The following is a 20,454-nucleotide window of genomic DNA, read 5'->3' as shown; positions in this document are numbered from 1 at the left end:
ATCTTAGAAATTAGTTCCGAAGGAAGTGGGTTCGGAGCCACTGTGTCAGTGCACTGTTATTCAATGAAACCTACATGTCACATGAGTGAGTATACAGCTGTGTGGAAGTTCTCACAGGGAACCTCTTGAGTGCGAGATCTCACATTCAGTCTTCAGTGAGGCTCATTGGATAGTATTAACAGTTGTGATGGGGGAATATATTAGCTGCTAATGTTTCACCATCTTCATGAGGAGGGCTACAGAAAGTGAGTGTCCGTGATGTACAGAGATAAACCTCCTATGAGACACACCTATTACACATAACAAAATAGACATCGTCGACATTAGAGAAATGTTCAGGACAGATAATTAACTTGAACAACAAGCACCAAATGAAAAACAGCACATCCCGGTGGTCACAAAGGTTCGCACCATCGAGATTGAAGGTGAACACTGTCGTGGACCTTAAACCGTGGAACTGGTCTTCCTTCGAGGTGCACGTGCAGATAATGCGATAATACGTTTTATAGGCACGGAGCAAACAAAACATCTAGAGGCTGAATCTTCCAATGATACAAATCACAATGTCGCAATCGCTTCAGGAGGCTTTCAGGAGGGATAGTTTGCTCTGAGGGAGTATGATTTTTTATACGCAGACCAAGAACGACCAAAAGAAACTTGCTTTAACCAACCATTGGTGAGAAGCAGTGCTCATACTACAGCTGTAGTTCTCTTACGCCTATTTTCCTGCTCTTGTTTGCTTTGAGGTAACTACTGCCTACTGCCCTTTGAACATGGCGCACACGAGAAAGAATCGTAGGGGGCAGAGCACCTCCAACTTGTCGCAGCACAATAAATAGATTTCCAACCAATTTACCGACCAGATTAACACTCGACATAATTGCGTACTGCTGCGTTAAGGCATTGATATTACCAGAGTGAGATTTTCACTCTGCAGAGGAGTGTGGTGAATTTGGAAGGTAGGAGACGAGATACTGGCGGAAGTAAAGCTGTGAGGACGGGGTGTGAGTCGTGTTTGGGTAGCTCGTGGTAGAGCACTTCTCCGTGAAAGGAAAAGTTCCCAAGCTAGTCTCGGCCCGGCACGCAGTTTTAATCTGCACTGGTAGTAGTTAACCTTGATATACATCTTGTGGAACTTACAATTCCCTCTTAACCCCTCTTTTATCCACTTTATCTTCAGATCACGGATGGTTGATGTTAAAAACAAATTCCTTACTGAATGATGGGACGAGTTTGTCTCACCTACAAACTTGCAGTTCACTGTGCATTGTCGAGTCAATGCTTTATTTGAAATTTCGTTGCCTGATTTCTTTCAGTTTTATAGCACTGTTTCAAACTATGCCAGTAGTATAGGCGTTGGTATGGGACACCACATGTTTTTGACTTGAAAATATTTCGACGTGTTTTTGACTAGAAAATATTTCGACGTGTTTTTGACTAGAAAATATTTCGACGTGTTTTTGACTAGAAAATATTTCGACGTGTTTTTGACTAGAAAATATTTCGACGTGTTTTTGACTAGAAAATATTTCGACGTGTTTTTGACTAGAAAATATTTCGACGTGTTCCTGACTTGAAAATATTTCGACGCGGTTTTTTCTGAATATACGTTTCCACATATTTTTTTGTAAAAATATTTTTGTCTTATAAAATTTCCACTTTAATTTTCTGTTAAATATTTCCAATTTCCTTTTTAAAAATTCGCTGTTTGTCTTAAAGAAAACTGTATCGAAAAGACTATTTTCATCATTTCCACATGTTTTCCACGTAAAAATATTAACATAGTTTCCGCATAAAAATTTTCCGCATCTTATCACTGCAGATTTTAAAACATTTTGCGTAAAAGTGGTCGTCCGTTTGAACAAGTCTTTTTGCGCAGAGCAGAAGATGGCAGCCCCTTTTTGGCTGCCACTTTTTTGGGAAACCTTGGCGATTTTAAGTAAGGGCAGCGGTATGGCACGAACCCGCATGTTTTAGACGAAAAGACGGCAGCCACCTTCCTGCAACGACATTTTGCGTCCACTTTCTTGCGGCCACTTTCTTGAGATTTCCAGGCTGCACTCAGTCGTCGCTCGGCAGGCACTTTTCCGTGGTCGCTGTTTAGCTACCAGTTTCTTGCGAGCCCATTTTTGCGATGACTATCTGAAACAACACTCGAAAATTTTAAATGGTGTCCACCCTTTAAAATCAGACAGTTGTGTTGTGCTTACAAGTCACCTCAATTATTTACTGGTTGATAGGTGTCTCTTCAGTTATCTCTATTTTATTATCCAGCAACAATCAGTATCATCAATGCATTCTGTAATCTCGCGGAAAGCATAGCTGTATTCTATTTATACATGTAGATTTTATTTCATTATTAATTGCTAACCCCCCCCCCCCCCCCCAGGGAAGTGTATCGATTATTCTGTATTCTCTTCTAAAGCCATAAGCTTATTGTAGTTACAGTTAAATTCCTTACCTGTAACTGTACTTACAAAGTTCTTTGTTTCTTGTGTGTTGTTATATCGTTGATTACTATGACTTTGTCTTGTGAACAATGTACCAGCTCGGCCATTGTTCCCATATTCAAAACCTTTATCACTACGGTAGTTAAGAGTGAAGCTTTGTAATTTTGGTAGTCTGTTTACCTCTGTACGTCTTGTATGCACAACCTTTTGGTCCTGTTCCTGTCCATTGAATACTGCAATCATCTTTACCAAATTCGTCAGTCGATTCACAAAGCGTGCAACCTGTTTCTACAGTATTCATACCATCGTCAATATAAACACGAGTGTCGGTGTCGTAGGACACAATTTCATCACCTAATCTATCGAGCATATCGTACGGCCTCATTCTAGTGTTGGAAGTGGTGAAAGTGGACACAAAAAGGTTGGTACGATCTTAGACATAGTACTGATATATAACTTGGATTACACAGGTCTGCGACATAAAAATCGTTCCAAATTTATCAAGTGGTTTTCATAGTGTTTTCAACACTGATTTCAGGGAAACTGGTGAAGAAATTCCATCACGTACAGTTATTTCACAAACGTCTTCTCTAGTTTTAGCTTTTTTCGATATTTCAGCACTCTAGTGAGTTTGAATTTTGGTTTTTAGGGTCTCCGTAAACTGTTATTTAGCCATTTTTATGCTAAATATACGCAAAATAAAGAGTAATCCGGAGAAACCAGCAGTATTTTCAGGTCAGTGCCTGTCTGCCGTGCTGCCCCTTCCCCCGCCATCACTGAGCAGTGAGCTTCTGCTGTTGTCCTTCAGTTCACAGTACCTCTTAACTCTGTGATGTTCACGTGTTGTTGTTGTTGTTGCTTTAAACTAGTGACTGTTTCCTTGTGCTGTGAAGTTGTTCTATGGACAATGGCTACCAGACGATATATAAATTCGCCAGATCGCTTGTGCTACATTTGTGGTAACTATACCGTTAAAAAGCAACAAAGAAACATTTCCGATTTTGTTGAAAAGGTATAGTTCGCCTATTTTTGTATAAAGTTAGGTGATCAAGATAAGCCTTGGACCCCACACAAAGTTTGTTCAGTGTGTGTTGAAGAACTGAGGCAGTGGTTTCAGCGTTAAAAAGCAGTCCGTACATTTTGGAATACCAATGGTTTGGAGGAGCCCAAAACTCAGTGATGACTGCTATTTTTGTTCTTCCAGTGCAAGAAGACAGAGATTGCTACGATTCTGGCACAACCGATCCCATTCTGTTCTCACAAACTGAACTGAACGATTTAGACCTAGGCCTTTCTAAAGAATCGGCAGACGTTTTAGGATCTAGATTGAAAGAGAAACATATATTGGCTCCAGGTAGATCCTTTTCTTGGTATCGATCGAGGGAAAAGGAGTTTGTATCTTTCTTCCCTCAAGGAGGTGACATGGTGTTTTGCAGTGATGTTCCCCCCTGGACTTATGGCACGTTTCAAAATAGAATATGCTCCTGATGAGTGGAGACTTTTTATTGATTCTTCAAAACAAAAAAAGCCTTAAAGCAGTACTTCCACACAACGGCAATAAGTACGCTGCTATACCAGTTGGACACTCGGTTTATTTAAAACAATGTTACGCAGGCATTGAACTGGCTTCAAGCAAACACTGCTATTCAGACCACAAATGGACATTACATGGTGATTTAAAAGTGATTTCAATGCCGTTTGGTCAGCAAAGGGCTATACAAAGTTCCCTTGCTTTCTCTGTGAGTAGGAAAGTAGAGATAGAAAGCAACACTCCATCAAAAAAGGTTGGCCCTTCAGAATAACCTTACAGGTAAGGGTTAAGAACGTTTAGAGGAAAAGCCTTGTGGATCCCAAAAGGTGTTACTTCCACCACTTCACATTAAGTTGGGACTGATGAAACAATTTAAGACATTGCCAAAAGAAGGGGAATGCTTCAGATAGCTTTGTGGAGAGTTTCCTGGTTCATCCGAGGCAAAGCTAAAGGAAGGAATCTGTCGGACCAGACATTAGGAAACTAATGACAGATCCCAAGTTTGTGGACAAAATGGAAACATAAGAAAAGACAGCATGGACATTTTTTAAATCAGGTGTTACAGGTTTCCTATGAAACTCGAGAGATCCAAACTAAAAGACAATAGTCGCAGACATGCTCGACAACTTTAAGAAGCTGGGCTGTAACGTGAGCATTAAAGTTCATTTCCTCCACTCGCATCTTGACTGCTTCCCTGAAAACCTTGGTGATGTAAGTGAAGAGCAGGGCGAAAGATTCCACCAAGACACCCAAAAAATGGAAAGAACAGATCAAGGAAGATTGAACATCAACACTATAGCGGACTACTACTGGATGATAAAATGTGGTGATCCTCAACGACCCCACAGCTGGAGAAGCAATAAGAGGAGCTTCGACAGAAAGCGAAAGCGTTATTATAATGACTTATGAGCTTAAAGAGAAGTGGAAGTCTGTGGGAAATCTAGTTTAGAACTTACTTTTAAATAAAATAAAATTTTATTGTTACTATACCCAGAAATACTCCTTTTTTGTGAGAAAACCTGATGTTACAGAAAAAAATTGGATTGCATTTTTGAAATTGGCGTTGAAAAGTACATCAGTTATCAAATTTCAAAAAATATTTTTTTCGGACCTCTTATTTCTTCGTTGATCAGTATGACGTTAATTGCCTCTCATTTATTTCGAGTAAGAGCTCGTACCATTGCCCAATGTTGTCTATAAATTCTGTTTGTGACTAGTTCTGTTCCCGGCCGAATTTTCTCCACAGGGGATTGCATATTTTGGACACAGCCCGCTTGCCAGCGTTCGGTTCAGTATTGTTAATATCGTGCGTGATGTCTTGCTTTCCCTCGATAATTCGACCGTATTCTTCGTTAGACTTCTGATTACCTTCCCAAGGACTAGTTTGACCTTCATGAAGGTCACTTACTTTCCCATTCAAAGTGCCACACCTCGTAAATTTCCTGTATTGTGCAGCCTTCTCGATGGCTTTGTTGAGCTCTATAGTTTCCAGAGTTCGTACAAATGCTCACTATGGTTGCAACTACTATCAGTCTTTTCTTCTACACTTTTTGAATGTAGAGCAAACGAAAGCTTTTCCTGCTCAACTGGAAGCACAGAGTGGTACAAGCCGTGAAGCACAAGCACTTTGCACTTAACGAAACGAAATCATTCGTCGTCATATTTTCTTGGCCTCAGTATCTGTACGGGATGACCAACATATAATCGTCGTAAACATCCCTGTTGGATATAGCTTGCCCGTGTCTATATATCGCAGCTTCTTGCCTGAAACCTTGAATTTAGCAGCGTTTGTTCTTGCGCCGAAAAAGACATCTCTAGGATTAAGGGGTTATATGACATTTACGTTCTCTTTTGAATTACTCCACTTACAGCTCCATATTTCAGTACAGTTACAACCGGCGTACCCCAACTCTTGTGTAAGTTCTAAGAGATCCATGGTTTCATTGTTGGCCGTTGTCGATAGTATTGGGCGAATAACACACTGGACAGCCGTGCCAGAAGCAATTGTGATACTGGTAAACTGATTTTGTGTTTGCGTTCTAGCTGTCAACATTTGCGCCACATTTTGTAACTTCTCCACCGTTCAATGCATTTTGTACATTAGGAAACGAATTTAACCACACAATTTACTCTTCGCTGAACATTTCCTTCTTTTGATGTTTGACTACAGCAATTGGGTTCAATGTATTCTGACCTGTAAATAGCCATACAAACACTAAAAATTATGTACTGGAAAGGATCAATGTTACTAATATCCAGGAAATATCTCCTAAATTCAAGGCAGCTGCGGCGCAATATGTCGGTCAGAATGGAAATACTCTGAAAATTCCTTCTGGAAGTCAAACCCGTAATTTTCACCCACTTCCTGAGCGTGCCATTCTAAGAATGCTTTTCTAGCCTTACACACCACAATGTCAACACCATAGTACTTGTTTGCTGGAAGTCGCCCTACGTAATTTTGATTTGCTTATTGAAGAAGTGTGGAAAGTAACCTTTTTTCAGCTCTTTCAGACTGATTGTCTTGGAAAACGTCGCGAGATTTCCTTGGATACCGTATTTACTGGGATCTAAGCCGTACTTCCGGTTTTTGTAATTCAGAAAACCGCCTGCGGCCTAGAATCGAGTGCAAAGTAAGCGGAACTTCTGAAAAATATTGGTAGGTGCCGCCACAACTAACTTCTGCCGTCAAATATATGTAGCGCTACACAGGCATGCTTTGCAGGCAGAAAAGATAAATACTGGCGCCAAAACCTCTGCGTCCGTAAATAAATTGAAAGAAAAGGTAGAAGAATGTAAACATTATGCCATGTATTCATTTGTGTTTGCTGCTGTCTCACTGAACTTCTGTCTGCCTAATAAACTACGAAGCTAGAGCGAGACAACAGCAAATGCGGAAGAATATACATATCATGTCATGTTTATATTCGTATTATTCTTATGCTGAATAGTGATAGACAGAAATGAACCTGAGCAACTGACTAGATTTTTAAATCTAAGATGACGTTGATTTCTGTGCAGAATGCAATGCACTAAAGAGGCGTCTGCAAAGATTTTCAAACGGAGAAAATTTTTCGCTAAACTCCAGTTCACAACATCTTCTCTCATACGCTGTCTATTATTTGGTTCTTGTTGGTCATTACCAAACAAAGCAGCAGTGTAAGTAACAACAAATGGCAGTCCCTTGCCATTGTTTCCCATATGAGACAATTTCTCTTTTTCTTTTTTATTGTAAGCCACGGAAGCACGCACAAAAGCAAGCCATGCCGCAAGCGGGGACAGGTTGTAAACACTCATTGTCAGTATGCGACAAACAGTGCATGACACAGTACAATAATGCATTTTCAGCTTAGAGTGACTTAAACACCTATGACAAAGAGAACAGCACTAAACAGAGCAAAGCAAAATAAGCAATCTGTTCAAATCAGACGAAGCACGTGAAAAAGGAAGGGTACCTGTATAATGCCTGACACACAGCAATGAATGTTCAGACAACATTATTGCGTGGAGATAGCAGCGATTGCTTGTACATGATTACTTACTGATACTATAACTTTACAGTGGAGATTGCCCAGAAGATGACCCCATGTCAGGTTGAAACCGGTTGGCGACAAAATAATGTGGCTGTGAGTGTCGCTTTGATTAATTGACGTAGCAATGGCTACTTGATAAAGCTTAACTGTGAAGCCTACGACTCGGACCACACTACTGTAGCTGTATCGTCATCTATTCGGCTCCAATTGTGTCTCACGTTAGGGTCGTCAAAAACTTTTCTCTCCCCTTGAATTTAGAACCCCAAATTTCAGGTGCAGATTAGATTCGGAAATTTTTTTTTCATTGATTTAGTCTCATTCTTCGAGTGCGGCTTAGATTAGATTCGAGTGAATACGGTAAGGTTTATGCTGTCAGTTACTCTGAGCCTTAGGGAAGGTATTTTTAGCACTATAATCTTCGGTCCTTGGTAAATGATTTTGATCTTCATTCAGTTATTTACACAATACTGTAAAATAAAGTACACATCATAAGTCTTTGTATTGTGTGCTATACACCTATAGCCCCTGTTACTGTGTGACAGCAACCATTCGCAAAATTCATTGTTTTCTAAATTCGTATGTGTTTCCTTTGAAGTCGTGCACGGCCACAAAGTTTGGCGTGTGTATGCCTGTATCTTGTTCTGCTTCGAAATCGGAAAAGTAGTACCTCTCTTTGTAAGTGCATTTTTAAATTTTTTAGTGCCACTCCCATTGCGAGTATATTTATTATCGCAGTAACCACCACGTCTTTTTCTCCTTTGCATGTAGCATTTGTTTTCACTTACCTTCACACACTCATCAGCGCAATTTTGGCAATCAGAGAAGCCAGGGTTGTCTGCCGAGGCTGCTTCTGCGTTATTTTTTACACTTTTCGCACTTGAAAATCTTTTCACACAAATCTTTTCACACGCTCACTTGTGATTACCCATGCATTTTTTACCAAAACAGTACTGTAGTCTCGATAGTCAGAGTTCCCAATAATCCGAGCCCCTTTAATAAAAAAGAAAAAATAGAGGTTGCAATGATCTACTTTCTTTTTTTCACAGACATGATAAATAATGAAAGGGAGAGTACAGCTCAGCACAAAGCAGACAACAATGCAGTCAACACCGACGGTTAGCTCGCTGCCCTGTTGCACGAACATCTGTCGTCAGTATGGCACGAAATACCCCGACTGCTGCCGGCTGCTACCGATCAAAACTGGGGAGTTCATACGCTGCTGTAGTTCCCAGCACCTGTACTGTACAGTGTTGTGTGTCGTTTTGTTTGTTGACTGTGTGTTCCGTTGTACGCCTTACAAAGATGAGTGCTGTAACAAAACAGAGGAAATTTGTGCCTTTGCATCTAAAATTAAAAGCATTAAGGAGAAACAATAAAAAATCTTGCTCTCGAATATGGTGTAGGTGAAGTTAACGGTTGCTGACTGGCGAAGAAAGCGACTTAAATTGGAACAGTTTTCTTCACAGAAATGCTCCCACGAATCTCTCAGTCGAAGAAGTATAAAGAAGTCAGACTTCCAAAAAAAATAAGGCATTGTTTATGTTGTTTACCCAACAGAGACAGAAGGGTCCTCTGATTTCTCGTGCAACCTTGCAAGAAAAAGCTTCGTTTTTCAGAAACCAGCTGCAGGAAGCAGATGACAATTTCGCTGCTAATGTGGGCTGGCTCGACAAGTGGAAGAAGAGGTATGGAGTGCGTCAACTAGACGTATGTGGAGGAAAAACTCTCTGGTGATGCTCAGGCCGTTTAAAAATTTATTGTAGAGTTTAAAAAAATCATAACTGACGAAACTGGGCTAAATTTTAAAATGTTACCACCGAGAACTTGTGAAAAAAATTGCTCCTGGGCACAAAAATAGCAAAGAGCGGCTCACAGTTATGGCAGCTTCCAATGCAACTGGAAACCACAAACTAAAACTAGTTGTGATTGGGAAGTTTGCCAAGGCAAGAGCATTCAAGAATGTTTACATCTGAACTCTTCCGGTTGTCATTATACACACCAGAATAATGCCTGGATGAATCAGGAAATCTTCAAGAACTGGTTTTTTAACTTATTTTTACCTGACTGCAAGAATTTTTTAAAAGAAAGGGGACTGCCATGCAAAGCAATTTTGCTCACGGATAATGCGTCCTCATATCCGAGTGCAGGAGAACTACAGTGCGACGATAACTGCGCCTTGTTTTTCCCTCCGAATGTCACCTGTCTCATTCAGCCCACGGATCAGGGCGTTCTGGAATGTCTAAAAAAAGAGAAAAGTATCGACGGCGATTGCTACAGTCAATGCTGCATTCCGAAGACAACGAAAGCATTGTAGGAGCTTTGAAGAAAGTGACTTTGAAGGACGTCGTGTACTGGATTAGTGAATCTTGGAGCGAAATAGTCACACAATTTAAAAGTGGTAGAGGAAAATTCTACAGGAAAGTGTGCCGGACACAGAAACTGAAGATTCAGCAGATGAGGACGATCAGCCACTGTGTAATTTAATCAGTGGATTGCCAGGGTGTGAAGAGGTGGAAGGAGGCGAGTGGTTAAATCCGGACCAACGGTTGGAAGTGACAGACTCTTCTGTAATTGGCACGGCTGACATTCGACGGCAGTGCGAGGGTGACGAGGCAGCGGCTGCACCGGTGACGAGTCACACGGATGGCCGCGCTGGCCTCGAGGCCGCCATGTGCTCCGTGGAACAGCGGCCTGAGGCGACACCGGTGGCGTCACTCTGCCACGAGGAAACGTCGCACACACTTCACTATTACTTGGCTAAATAAATAATTCTGCCAATGGAAATGCATGTGTAAATACTTTTATTTTAATAAAGTTCATATTTTGACCTGTATTACTTACAATATCATTTCTTTTTCCCATTTAAATTTCGGTCGTCCAAGTTTTTGACAGTTCGAGGTGGTTCCGGTCCCATTTACCTCGAACTATCGAGACTCTACTGTGTGTCTTGCACTTTCTGCATTAAATCCTTGGCTGTTTACCTTTATGCTTTGGTCTTAAACACAAGGTGCACATTTTTCCTGTATCTTTTTTGCAGAAGTATTTGTCCTTGTGATTGCAGGATTCGTCACACATCTTGCAATAGACATTCTGCCTAAAAGAAACTCTTCATATTGTTGAAGCCATTGTGGTGGTCATTATTTAAGTACAAATAGTGTTGTTCCCTTTTCGCCGCCAGAGGAATGCATAACTGTGTTAAAATTAACAGCGGAAACAACTTTAATCTGAACATTCAAAAAAAAGCTGCTGCATTGTCGATATCATCCAGACTGAAACCTTCTTCACAGTTCTATGAGTCTCGCTCACAACTCTTTTGCTAATCCTTCCTGCGGAGCTCTCCCTTTCCTAGTGTAGAGAGCGTCATTATCTGTCAGTTCATCGCACAAGTATGTTTCTAGTGATCATTGCTCGAGGACCGCACAGGCTATCGTTGTTGTTTATTTTGTTTATACTTCTCTTGCCAATTATATCTTTCGTAATATTTACTATTTTTGTTTCACTTTGAACCTCTACCTCCACCTATTTCGTAGACCTCAAAGTAAAATTTGGTGGTGTTTGTGTTTATATTTTCATTGGATCATTGGACGTTACTATTCTTTCAATCTGATCAAGTAGGTGTGAATCGTTGAATTTAAATTCCTTTTCGATGAAATTGATTGATTAAAATAGTTTTCAGCAACTGTTTTCGTTTCGTCTCATTGCTTGAAATCGGACAATTTTCTTACTGCATTTGTATAGCCTTTCTAACAGCTTTCATTAGTTACTCGGGATTACCTTTCTTAGAGTCTTTGATTGTAACGATATAAGCTGTCTGCCAAACGTTATTTCCTTAACAATACTGTACGATCACAGGATTGAATCTCGAGCGGTAGCTTCTTTTCTTTCACTGAAGTGAACAGTTCTTTTTTGAACAGAAATATTTGGCCTAGTTTTCCTGTTTTCGTGGAGCCGCGCCGTTATTTTTCTTCGAAAACCTCTGTAGAGAATTGAATGTGCCGAATTGCTTCCAAACGTTCCTTTTCTGAGTTCACCAAGTCCAGTAGGCCTTTCTTTGTATGTACTACAGAGTAACCTTTGACCCTACTTTTCCTTGCTATTTTTTTCAGTTCACGAGAAGTTTTCGGAGAAAAGTCTCCGTAGTTAAACAAACCACTATCATTTGCTGCTGAGGAAACTCATTCTATAGCTTCAACAAGTGCTGCTTTCTTCATTTTGTACAAACCTTTGATTGTGAAGTCTTATGCAAGGGCTCTTAATTCCTTAAGTTTTATTTTCTTTAACCTTCAAGTTTTTTTCTTCATTTGGCTCATCTAAGGACCACGCACCAGTTTCAGTGCCTCCTTCATTGTTGTTCTTTCTTTTTCCTTTAGTATTCTTTCATCTTTTAACACTACATATGCTTTTTCTATCCTGGGACCATTTTGACATGTCTTTTTCTCCCTCTTGCCTTGGAATCCTTCATTTTTTTACGCTTCCCTCTTGAAAATCTCTTTCTGTTTCATCTTTCTCACTCATGTTGTTTCTTTCCATATCTTTCCTAACTTCCTGAGTCCAGGCTATTGTTGACTTCTTGTCCCAAAGACATCTAAAAATCTGTTTGGTTAACCTCTTGCTGTTCATTTTGTGTAAGTGTCCAAAAAATAGCAATTGCCTCTTTTGTAGTGTTCCATTTTTTCAATGCTACGATAAACTTCTTCATTGCTTCTTGATTTCCATACCTCTGTATTTTTTGGTGGTCCAAATATTTTTCGAATTTCTTTCTAGGACTTCAGTTTTGTATAACTCGTAGTTCAGTACTAAACATTAATTTCCATAAAGAAACTCTGGTTTTTCTACTGTGTTGTAGTGCTGTGTCTTCAAATTTTTAGACAGGCATCTTTTGTTGCAGATATTCCTTGTTATTTCACAAGTGCAAATATTTAAATTTATTTACCATCTTTATCTGGCCAATATCTGTTGCTGTGGATTCCAGAGCATTTTTTATATTTGTCATAAATTTTATTTGTCTAAGATATTCAACCTGCTTTGTTGGCTATTTCTTCTAAGAGACTGATTTGTATTCCAGCATTTGTTAGATTTTCAGAAAGAATGGCAAAATCATTCGGAAATGCTAAACAGTGAATTTCAATACCTTTGTTTTTAGTTCCCAGTCTGACTGGTGATAGCTTCTGCTCTTTCAGTTTTTGTTTCCACTCTCTTACTAGTTTTACTCTTTTCTCTAGTGCACAGTTAAGAGGAGTGGAGACAAGCCATTACCTTTCCTTCCACCTGTTTTTATGCCGAATGCCTTCGATATAGCACCCCGAAAATTTACTTTTGATGTGGTGTTTGCAAACGTTTCAACGAATAAGGTTTGCTAATTTAGGTTTGATGCCAGATTCTCTGTTCATTTATCAAGTGTTTCGCTATAAACCGAGTGAAATGCATTTTTAAAATACATAAATATTACAACTATATCTTTGGACTATGTAAATCTATGACGAATTATGGACTGTAGGTTGAAAATCTGTTCTCAGCAAAATCTGCAGTTTCTAAAACCAGTCATACTCTACCAAATGGTTACCAAGTGTTGCTCCTTCCATGTTTAATAGTATTGTTGAAAATTTTGTTACACGTTATATATTTTTTTAATCCGTGTTTCTGCTAATTCAGTTTTCGTGACACTGTTTGTGCGCACGAACCGCTGCAAAGCATTCCCTGTTGTAATCTGTGGCACACTAAGAGAAGCAGGATGTGGCAGCGTTGTCAGCAGCTGCTCTCTTCCGTCAACAGATGTCGCCGAGGTTTGCGCCGTGTAAATTACTGCAGTACGTGTTCCGCTTTACTCGTTACGGAAATGCATTGCAAGAGTAAGATTCTTTTACCAGATAGATACAACAATGTGCCGAATTACGAGGACTATGAAACGCTGAAAGGCACACTTTAAAGGTTACAAGAATGTCAATGGCTGTGACGTTGACGATATCGAAGTCTGTTAAATTCTTACGGTTTATCGACGATAAAAATCACAGTAAACGTGAGACTTTAAAATTTATCCTTAAATATATTTGCAAAGTACGATTAAAAGCTTGTTAAACAAGCGAAGAAAACAGGACGTTTGAACAGCTGAAAAGTTAGTTCGAGTGGAAGACGAAGCCGATATTAGAATACGAGGAGTATAAGAAAGGCATCCAGCCTGTGACGGATAAACTGAATGCTTTAGAGAAAGAAGTTACTGGTGCTATAGCGAAAAATCGAGAGGTTGAAAGAGCTAGTTGCTTAGGAAGGGAATTATGACAATGTGTGTCCTATTCCGCCTACAACTGAGGAATAACCTTTTGAAAGAAGTTTATTTGTGGATGATGATCCGATCACGCGAAAGACACGTAGGAGGCTTGAGCCCTCGTTGCAGAAAATTGAGGAAGAAGACCGGGAGGACATGAAGGCTGTTAGAAACTAAACAACACATTATGTTGGGCTGAAAGTATCAAAATGCTTGGGTGGTGTCGTCGTACAGTATTTGGCTTAAGGTTTGACAGTCGAAAGCACTACATGGGCGGTTCCGAACTAACGTTTAACAATGACACTATTTCTGTCAAAGGTAGCAGTTTTCAGTGCCAGCAATGAATTCATGAAACTGCTAACCCGAAAAAAACGTAGCATTCGAAGACTACACGCCTGATGAGCGTGAAGCATATAGAACTATGCTGAAGGAAACTAATGCAATATTTCACCACTATGATGCAAATACGAATAAAACCAAGTCAAACCGCAGTGAAAAGTACATCATCATTATTCCGATGTAGCAGTCGTTTGTCTTGTGTAGTAATTCTACATCAGTGGCCAGTCACCAGTCAATAGCAAAAGAACCTGTTGAGTATATAGAATTCATTCTAGAAACATCCCCCAGGCTGTGGCTAAGCCATGTCTCCGCAATATCCTTCTGCAAGGTTCGCAGGAGAGCTTCTGTGAAGTTTGGAAGGTAGGAGACGAGGTACTGGCGGAATTAAAGCTGTGGGGGTGGGTCGTGAGTCGTGCTTGGGTAGCTCAGTCGGTAGAGCACTTGCCAGCGAAAGGCATAGGTCCCGAGTTCGAGTCTCGGTCCGGCACACAATTTTAATCTGCCAGCAACTTTCTGTTGAGTATGTTTGGATGAATGACCTCAGATCTAATCGACTAGGTGATGGTGGTTCACGGTGAAGAGAACGCAGCTGGTAGGTCGCTGGGGTTTGCAGAAATGAAAGAACAGGGAAGCGGGCATGAAGTGTTCCGGACAAACCCGCAGTGTGACTAAAGCGGACGATGGACCCATCACATGCCTTTCATTGTGCCACCTGCGTGCAGGTACCGTTTTTAGCGAAGTGTTTATCGGTATGCCTGAACGTCCAACGTTCTGCTTTAAAGGGGATAGGCAGGGTGCTAGCTCAGGGTGTATACGACCCGGGAGATCCGCGAAAAACCCGGGAATTTTTTGATCTGTCAGGAAACCGGGAATTGTTTAGAATTGCGGGAAGTTTTCGTTGTTTTAGTTTTCAGTTAAATTTTTGTCATTTTGATTGGTGAGAAACAATTCTCTCATCCTGCTACTGCAGAATAATACTGCAGCAACAAAACATGAACGACAGAAAAGAAACGAAAATAAAAGTTTAGTTGCGAAGGAAATGCGCCACATACAACAACAAAACACAGTGCTCATACAAGCTTCTGCCAACAGCAAACTATGTCGAAGGCTTTAGGAAGACTGTGCAGTGATCGATAACAGCAAATTGCCTCCGACGAGCGTGACGTGACGACTGTTTGAATTGGATTCGTGTGAGCAGTTGCGGGCTGCCTCTCGCGCATGCGCAGTTGAGTGGCGTGTGAGCAGTCCCTGCTCCCTGTTGTGGTTACAGAAGTGTGGCTGGGAGCCGCCGTCTGCCGTCGCCGCCCTTGGGAAATGCGGTGGACCCGGGGCTGGTGCAGAGAGCAGCCCGAGCTGTGGTGGGCGGGTGGGTCGCCTCCACGTGGCCTGTGTATACGTTCAGCGGTTTTACTGTCTCCTCCTCGTTTATTGCTCTCACGTTAAATTAAAACAAAACGTATTTTTGTGACAGGGAGCTATCAACTGAGTTAAAATACGTTCGCATAATCAAGGAAGGCTAAAGTATGTTAAGAGTTTCAGATTTTATTTCCACCTCTCTGACAGTCAAGAAGTAATCGCTTTGCAGAAGAATCAAGTTATTTTTCAAGGTTCGCTAAAGAGATTGGGCTTTTAATAATCTTTTCCGCTCAGGCAGTCAGTTTATTTGAAACCAAGTGTTTAATTTCACACTGTTGCCTAGTTTCAACTGTTCGCTGCGCATCAAGTGCACTTATGGCATTATGGCATAATAAAGAACTAAACATGATGTAATGAAGTACTGGTGCTGCAAGAAAATTAACATCGGAATCTCGACTTGGGAATGCGCGCTTTAAGGCGAATTGTGCATTTTAGCGTGGTGCACGAAATCCGGATGCTCTTGACGTAATCTTGTGATGTCTTGTTTCTTTCGTAGCATAATGTAAGATCTTTCAGAGTGTTTCACACGTAGGAACATGAGGACCTCCTGCGTCATCGTAGCTGGGCAAGCGCGGTGACTCCTTCCACCTGGTGCTCTCTGTCAGCTGCTCAAACGAACCTCATATTTCTAGCAAAAAATGGTTCAAATGGCTCTGAGCACTATGGGAGTCAACTGCTGTGGTCATCAGTCCCCTAGAACTTAGAACTACTTAAACCTAACTAACCTAAGGACAGCACACACATCCATGCCCGAGGCAGGATTCGAACCTGTGACCGTAGCAGTTGCACGGTTCCTGACTGCGCGCAGGTCGCGGGAAAATACTGAGAATGGTGGTTCGAGAAGCGTTACATTCAAAGCAAATTTCCTTTTACGCGAGGTGGACTGTGTGCGAGAATGTACGATGAATTTATTAAATCACAAAGCGTTTGACTCTCATTTAAAAATAACTCTTTGAGGAGGACCGTTTAGAAGGATTTCCAGTCCATAAGATCAGACATTTATCGCGTTATTAAAAATTTTACTGACACGTTTGTGTGATGTGTTGAAGTGTAACACGCGCAAACAAGATCAAGATTATATGTGCAAGCTTCTCTTGCAGCTTATTAATCTTTGACACAAATATTATATGTGAATGCTGTGTATATTGATTTAAACTGTCAACTTTTCTTATTTGTGTCTTGGCGCTACTTACGAGTGATGTTGCTGTTGGCTGACTACATCGCGTGTCGTGTGCTGTCATCACCTGCAGAGATCACGTGACTTGAGCTATGGCTGGCTTACAAAAGCTCACCGTAATCTCGATTTCAATGCATTGGAAAGTAACATGCGGTGTTTGGTGGAATCCGAATTTATACCTCCATAATAGGAACATATGGACGACATCAGAGGTCTTGCAAAACGTTTTTTTTTTTTCCCCCGCTTAGTTTCGTTTTCTAATGTGGCGGGAAATTGTACGTCGGTATAACAGTCAGAGAATTGTTGAGTTCTACAATGGCGAGGAAGAGTATAGTGTCGCTTAACACGGAAAAAGTGTATTTTGACCCGGGAGAAAGTCTATTTTTAACCGAGAAGCCGAGGAAAAATGCGTGAACTTTTTTCCCCTTGTCCACGTATACACGCTGTATAGCTTGTTGATGTACAGAACATGTAATAATAAGTCGATAGTTGCACAACTCTAGAACCAGCAGTATATTTACAATGTGCAGCCGATATTTTTATAGGCAGTAGTGTCCCGATATTTTGCCCGCCGATACACACTTTTTTCAAGAAATCGAGTGTCGATATTGACATTTTAATTAGTATCGAGGTATTGGACACTCCATATTTTTAAAAATATCGACATCCTGGTGTAGCGCCGACTGCCGTTCCGCAGCCGAAGTGTGTCAATTGCGGCCGTGCGGCCATCAGAGAAGACGGCGGCAGGCCTTGCAGGCGAGCCAGCCGAGTACAGGGGGCAGCCCGGCCGACGCTCGGCCCTCCCTGCAGCTCGCGTGCGCCACGCCGCAGCCGCCTGCGTCTGCAGACACGGCTGTCGCACGGCTCAGCCTAACATTCGACCTGGTCTCTGCTCGAAGGCACGCGGTTGCTTCCTGACGGTGAAACACCTGGTCTCAGGTCGAAATTACAAACTACTCGCAATTGTACGTAGACGGAATACACTTTATTTAAATACTTTGAGCACATACTGAAGTGTGTTGGACAGTCGCTGACAGGCGGTAGGGGGCGTCGCTTGTGAGGGTCGCCTGCCCTGGCCGCCCTCTGCCCTGGACGCGGTACAGTGTGTCCGTCAAGTCGTGCGCCCTGTCCGCTCCGCAGTGGTGTCCCGGCGACCCAGTCTGGCCACACAGCCTGGCGCCGCTCACTCCCAGCTCAGCGACTGCCCTGTCCAGAAAAACACGACATTACGGAGTAAATTGCACTAACACGGGAACAGGAATCAAATGTCAGCGTTGCCGTATCTCTTAGAAGTATAAAAGCGGATGCCTGTCGGTCTGAATGCGTGTTCGTGTACAACTTCATCCACAATTGGCGCATACATTCCGTCCGATACGGTTTTTAAACAACACATACTGCAGGTGTACTGGAGAATTTAAGCCTTTCCTTCGATGTGGTCTGGCCTGTGTTGCGATCTACGTTTTGTTAACAGACGAGGAAGTTGTATTTCTGTACTCAGAGATGCCATTAGTTGCCTGTGTTTCCTTCCCGAGTGTCGGAAGGGGTTGCTCCACACACAAGTAACCGTTAGAGGTGTGTTTCTCTGAAGCTCAAAGATCGGTTACCAGCAGGATGCTGAGGTGACAGGAGGTGACTCCTCGGAGTGAATTAGGAGAAAAAGTTAAAACAGCTGGTAATGAGATGCAGTGCACAAATTTTTTAACGGGAAGCGGCTGCAGATTTCGATAGTGGGATACTGGTATGTGTCTGTCATACGCTGGTTGATCTGTATCGTAGAGGAAAGATTTCTACATTTGTAACTCATGGCTAGGCAGAAGTGTATTGAGGGCTGCTGGAAGTTTCGCGTCTGTGATGGTTTCTTTCATTCGGTGTGTGTGTGTGTGTGTGTGTGTGTGTGTGTGTGTGTGTGTGTGTGTGTGTGTGTAGTAGAGTGAGAGAGTGTCGATGTTTTGTGCAGGAGCCTCTCTCAACAGGAGAGAGGGAGGAGGCTGATAGAGGCGGCCAGGCAGGGCGCGGCGGAGCAGCTGCGCGAGTTACTGGCGGCGGGGGCGGACGTGGGGGCGAGGGATGAGTGGACCAGCTGGACCGCCCTGCACTGGGCATCAGAGAGGGGTCACGTGGCGGCGGCCAGCTGCCTCGTCGGCGCCGGCGCGGAGGTCGACGCCAGGAGCAGCTGGGGGCAGTGGACGCCCCTGCACTGGGCTGCATACAATGGCCACGCTGGTGTGGTGCGGCTGCTGGTCGCCGCCTCTGCTGACCCCAACGCCAGGGATCGGTGGGGGCGGACGCCGCTGCACAGGGCGGCAGAGAGGGGCCACGCAGGGGCGGCGGCTGAGCTCCTCCTGGCGGGGGCGGACAGGGGGGCCCGGGATGAGGATGGCAGGACCCCCCTGGACGTCGCCAGGGAGAGGGGAAAGCAGGAGCTGGTGGATATCCTGACACAACGCTGACATATGGCATTCATTAAGCACAAGCAGTTACATCATATGCGTTGGTGTTTCAAATAAAGAATACAAAAAATCAATCCTTTGTTCATTTATTTGTACATACCATTTTGTGCTGCGTATGACAACTCCGGTAACACCGGGACAACGACGAGAGATACCTGTAAACTAACGTGAGGAGCCCTTCAGTCTGTAAAATACTTCACAATCAGTTTTTGCAAAAGCTGAGTAACAACTGATAAACACTGCACTATTACTAAGCACCACCTGTCTCTCTCAAGATAACGTCAGCACTCAATCTCTTTGAAGACACGAATGGCGCAATATTGTTGGTTGCCTACCACATCATGCAGCCGCACTAACGTTCGTTGTTCGGACCAGACCACTGCATTACCCCATTACTGGAAACTGTATGCTGCTAGCATGCGTGGTGCTATGTTACACCAGCATAAACTGCACCATACTCAGATTACTGGCACACAAGTCGTTCACTCAGAATGTGTCTTCAGTTGCGATCTCACGCCGAGTTCACTTATGTACCTGCAGTACGCAAATACTTGCCGCCTTTAATTGCAGCCTCACATTGCCAGCAAGAGTTACACCACATACCAGGCAACACTGCACACGGAATGAGTCACGCATCAGGCAGATTCGTAGAGGTGACACTATGACGAAAACTAAAATAAATAAAATTCTCTACTTTGGCCCACTAATCGAGCAAGTGCTTCCAGCTGCTGGTGAGATTCTAATGAGCGACTTGCTGTTACGTTAATTCAAATGTAGATCTGACTCTCGATGTAAATTACACACTTTCCCATACTGTCGCCATCTGTACATGAGCGTGTCGTTATTTCCTAACTTTCGTCACCTGAGTCTACGACGTTCAATAAAAATGACGGAACGAGCAGCGGGGATTTCAAAAACGAAACGCACTACGACAACTAACTTTTAAAACACGGTTCCTCTGACAGCAGTGCTGCACTGAAGCGAATACCTGGTGGTTACACATAGGGAAGAGATACATGTCCACTGTGCACAGAAGAGGTTCTTATATAAAGTGTCAAGCGATGTGAAAGACTCATAAAACGTTGACGTCGAAAGGGAACTGGCCAGATTGAGCGTGTGAGGTTCCTTTCCCTATCGACAGCAACTTATTTTTCCAGGTTTCAGGTTTCAGTGTGACGCTGCAGCCAAGGGAACAGTGCAGAATACAGCAGTGGCGGCGGGGAGCGGGAAGGCGTTCTCCGCGCATGCGCCGGCAGCGGATTCGCCGCTCGGCGTGACGGTGAGTGGCTGGGGTGAGGG

General features: G+C 42.6%; 1 protein-coding gene across 1 annotated transcript in view; it reads left to right on the top strand.

The window, feature by feature from the left end:
• The window catches only part of LOC124553941 (ankyrin repeat domain-containing protein 65-like), a 105,701-nt gene extending 86,546 nt beyond the window's left edge, over positions 1-19,155 (top strand). The window contains exon 3 of the mRNA XM_047127959.1: positions 18,663-19,155. Coding sequence (XP_046983915.1) covers positions 18,663-19,155 — 493 coding nt within the window. The remainder of the gene's footprint in view (positions 1-18,662) is intronic.
• Positions 19,156-20,454: the final 1,299 nt, after the last annotated feature.

Source organism: Schistocerca americana, chromosome 11, assembly GCF_021461395.2.
Source record: "Schistocerca americana isolate TAMUIC-IGC-003095 chromosome 11, iqSchAmer2.1, whole genome shotgun sequence".
NCBI lineage: Eukaryota > Metazoa > Arthropoda > Insecta > Orthoptera > Acrididae > Schistocerca > Schistocerca americana.
Note: the sequence above shows the minus strand (reverse complement) of the source record. Positions and strands in the feature narration are given on the sequence as shown.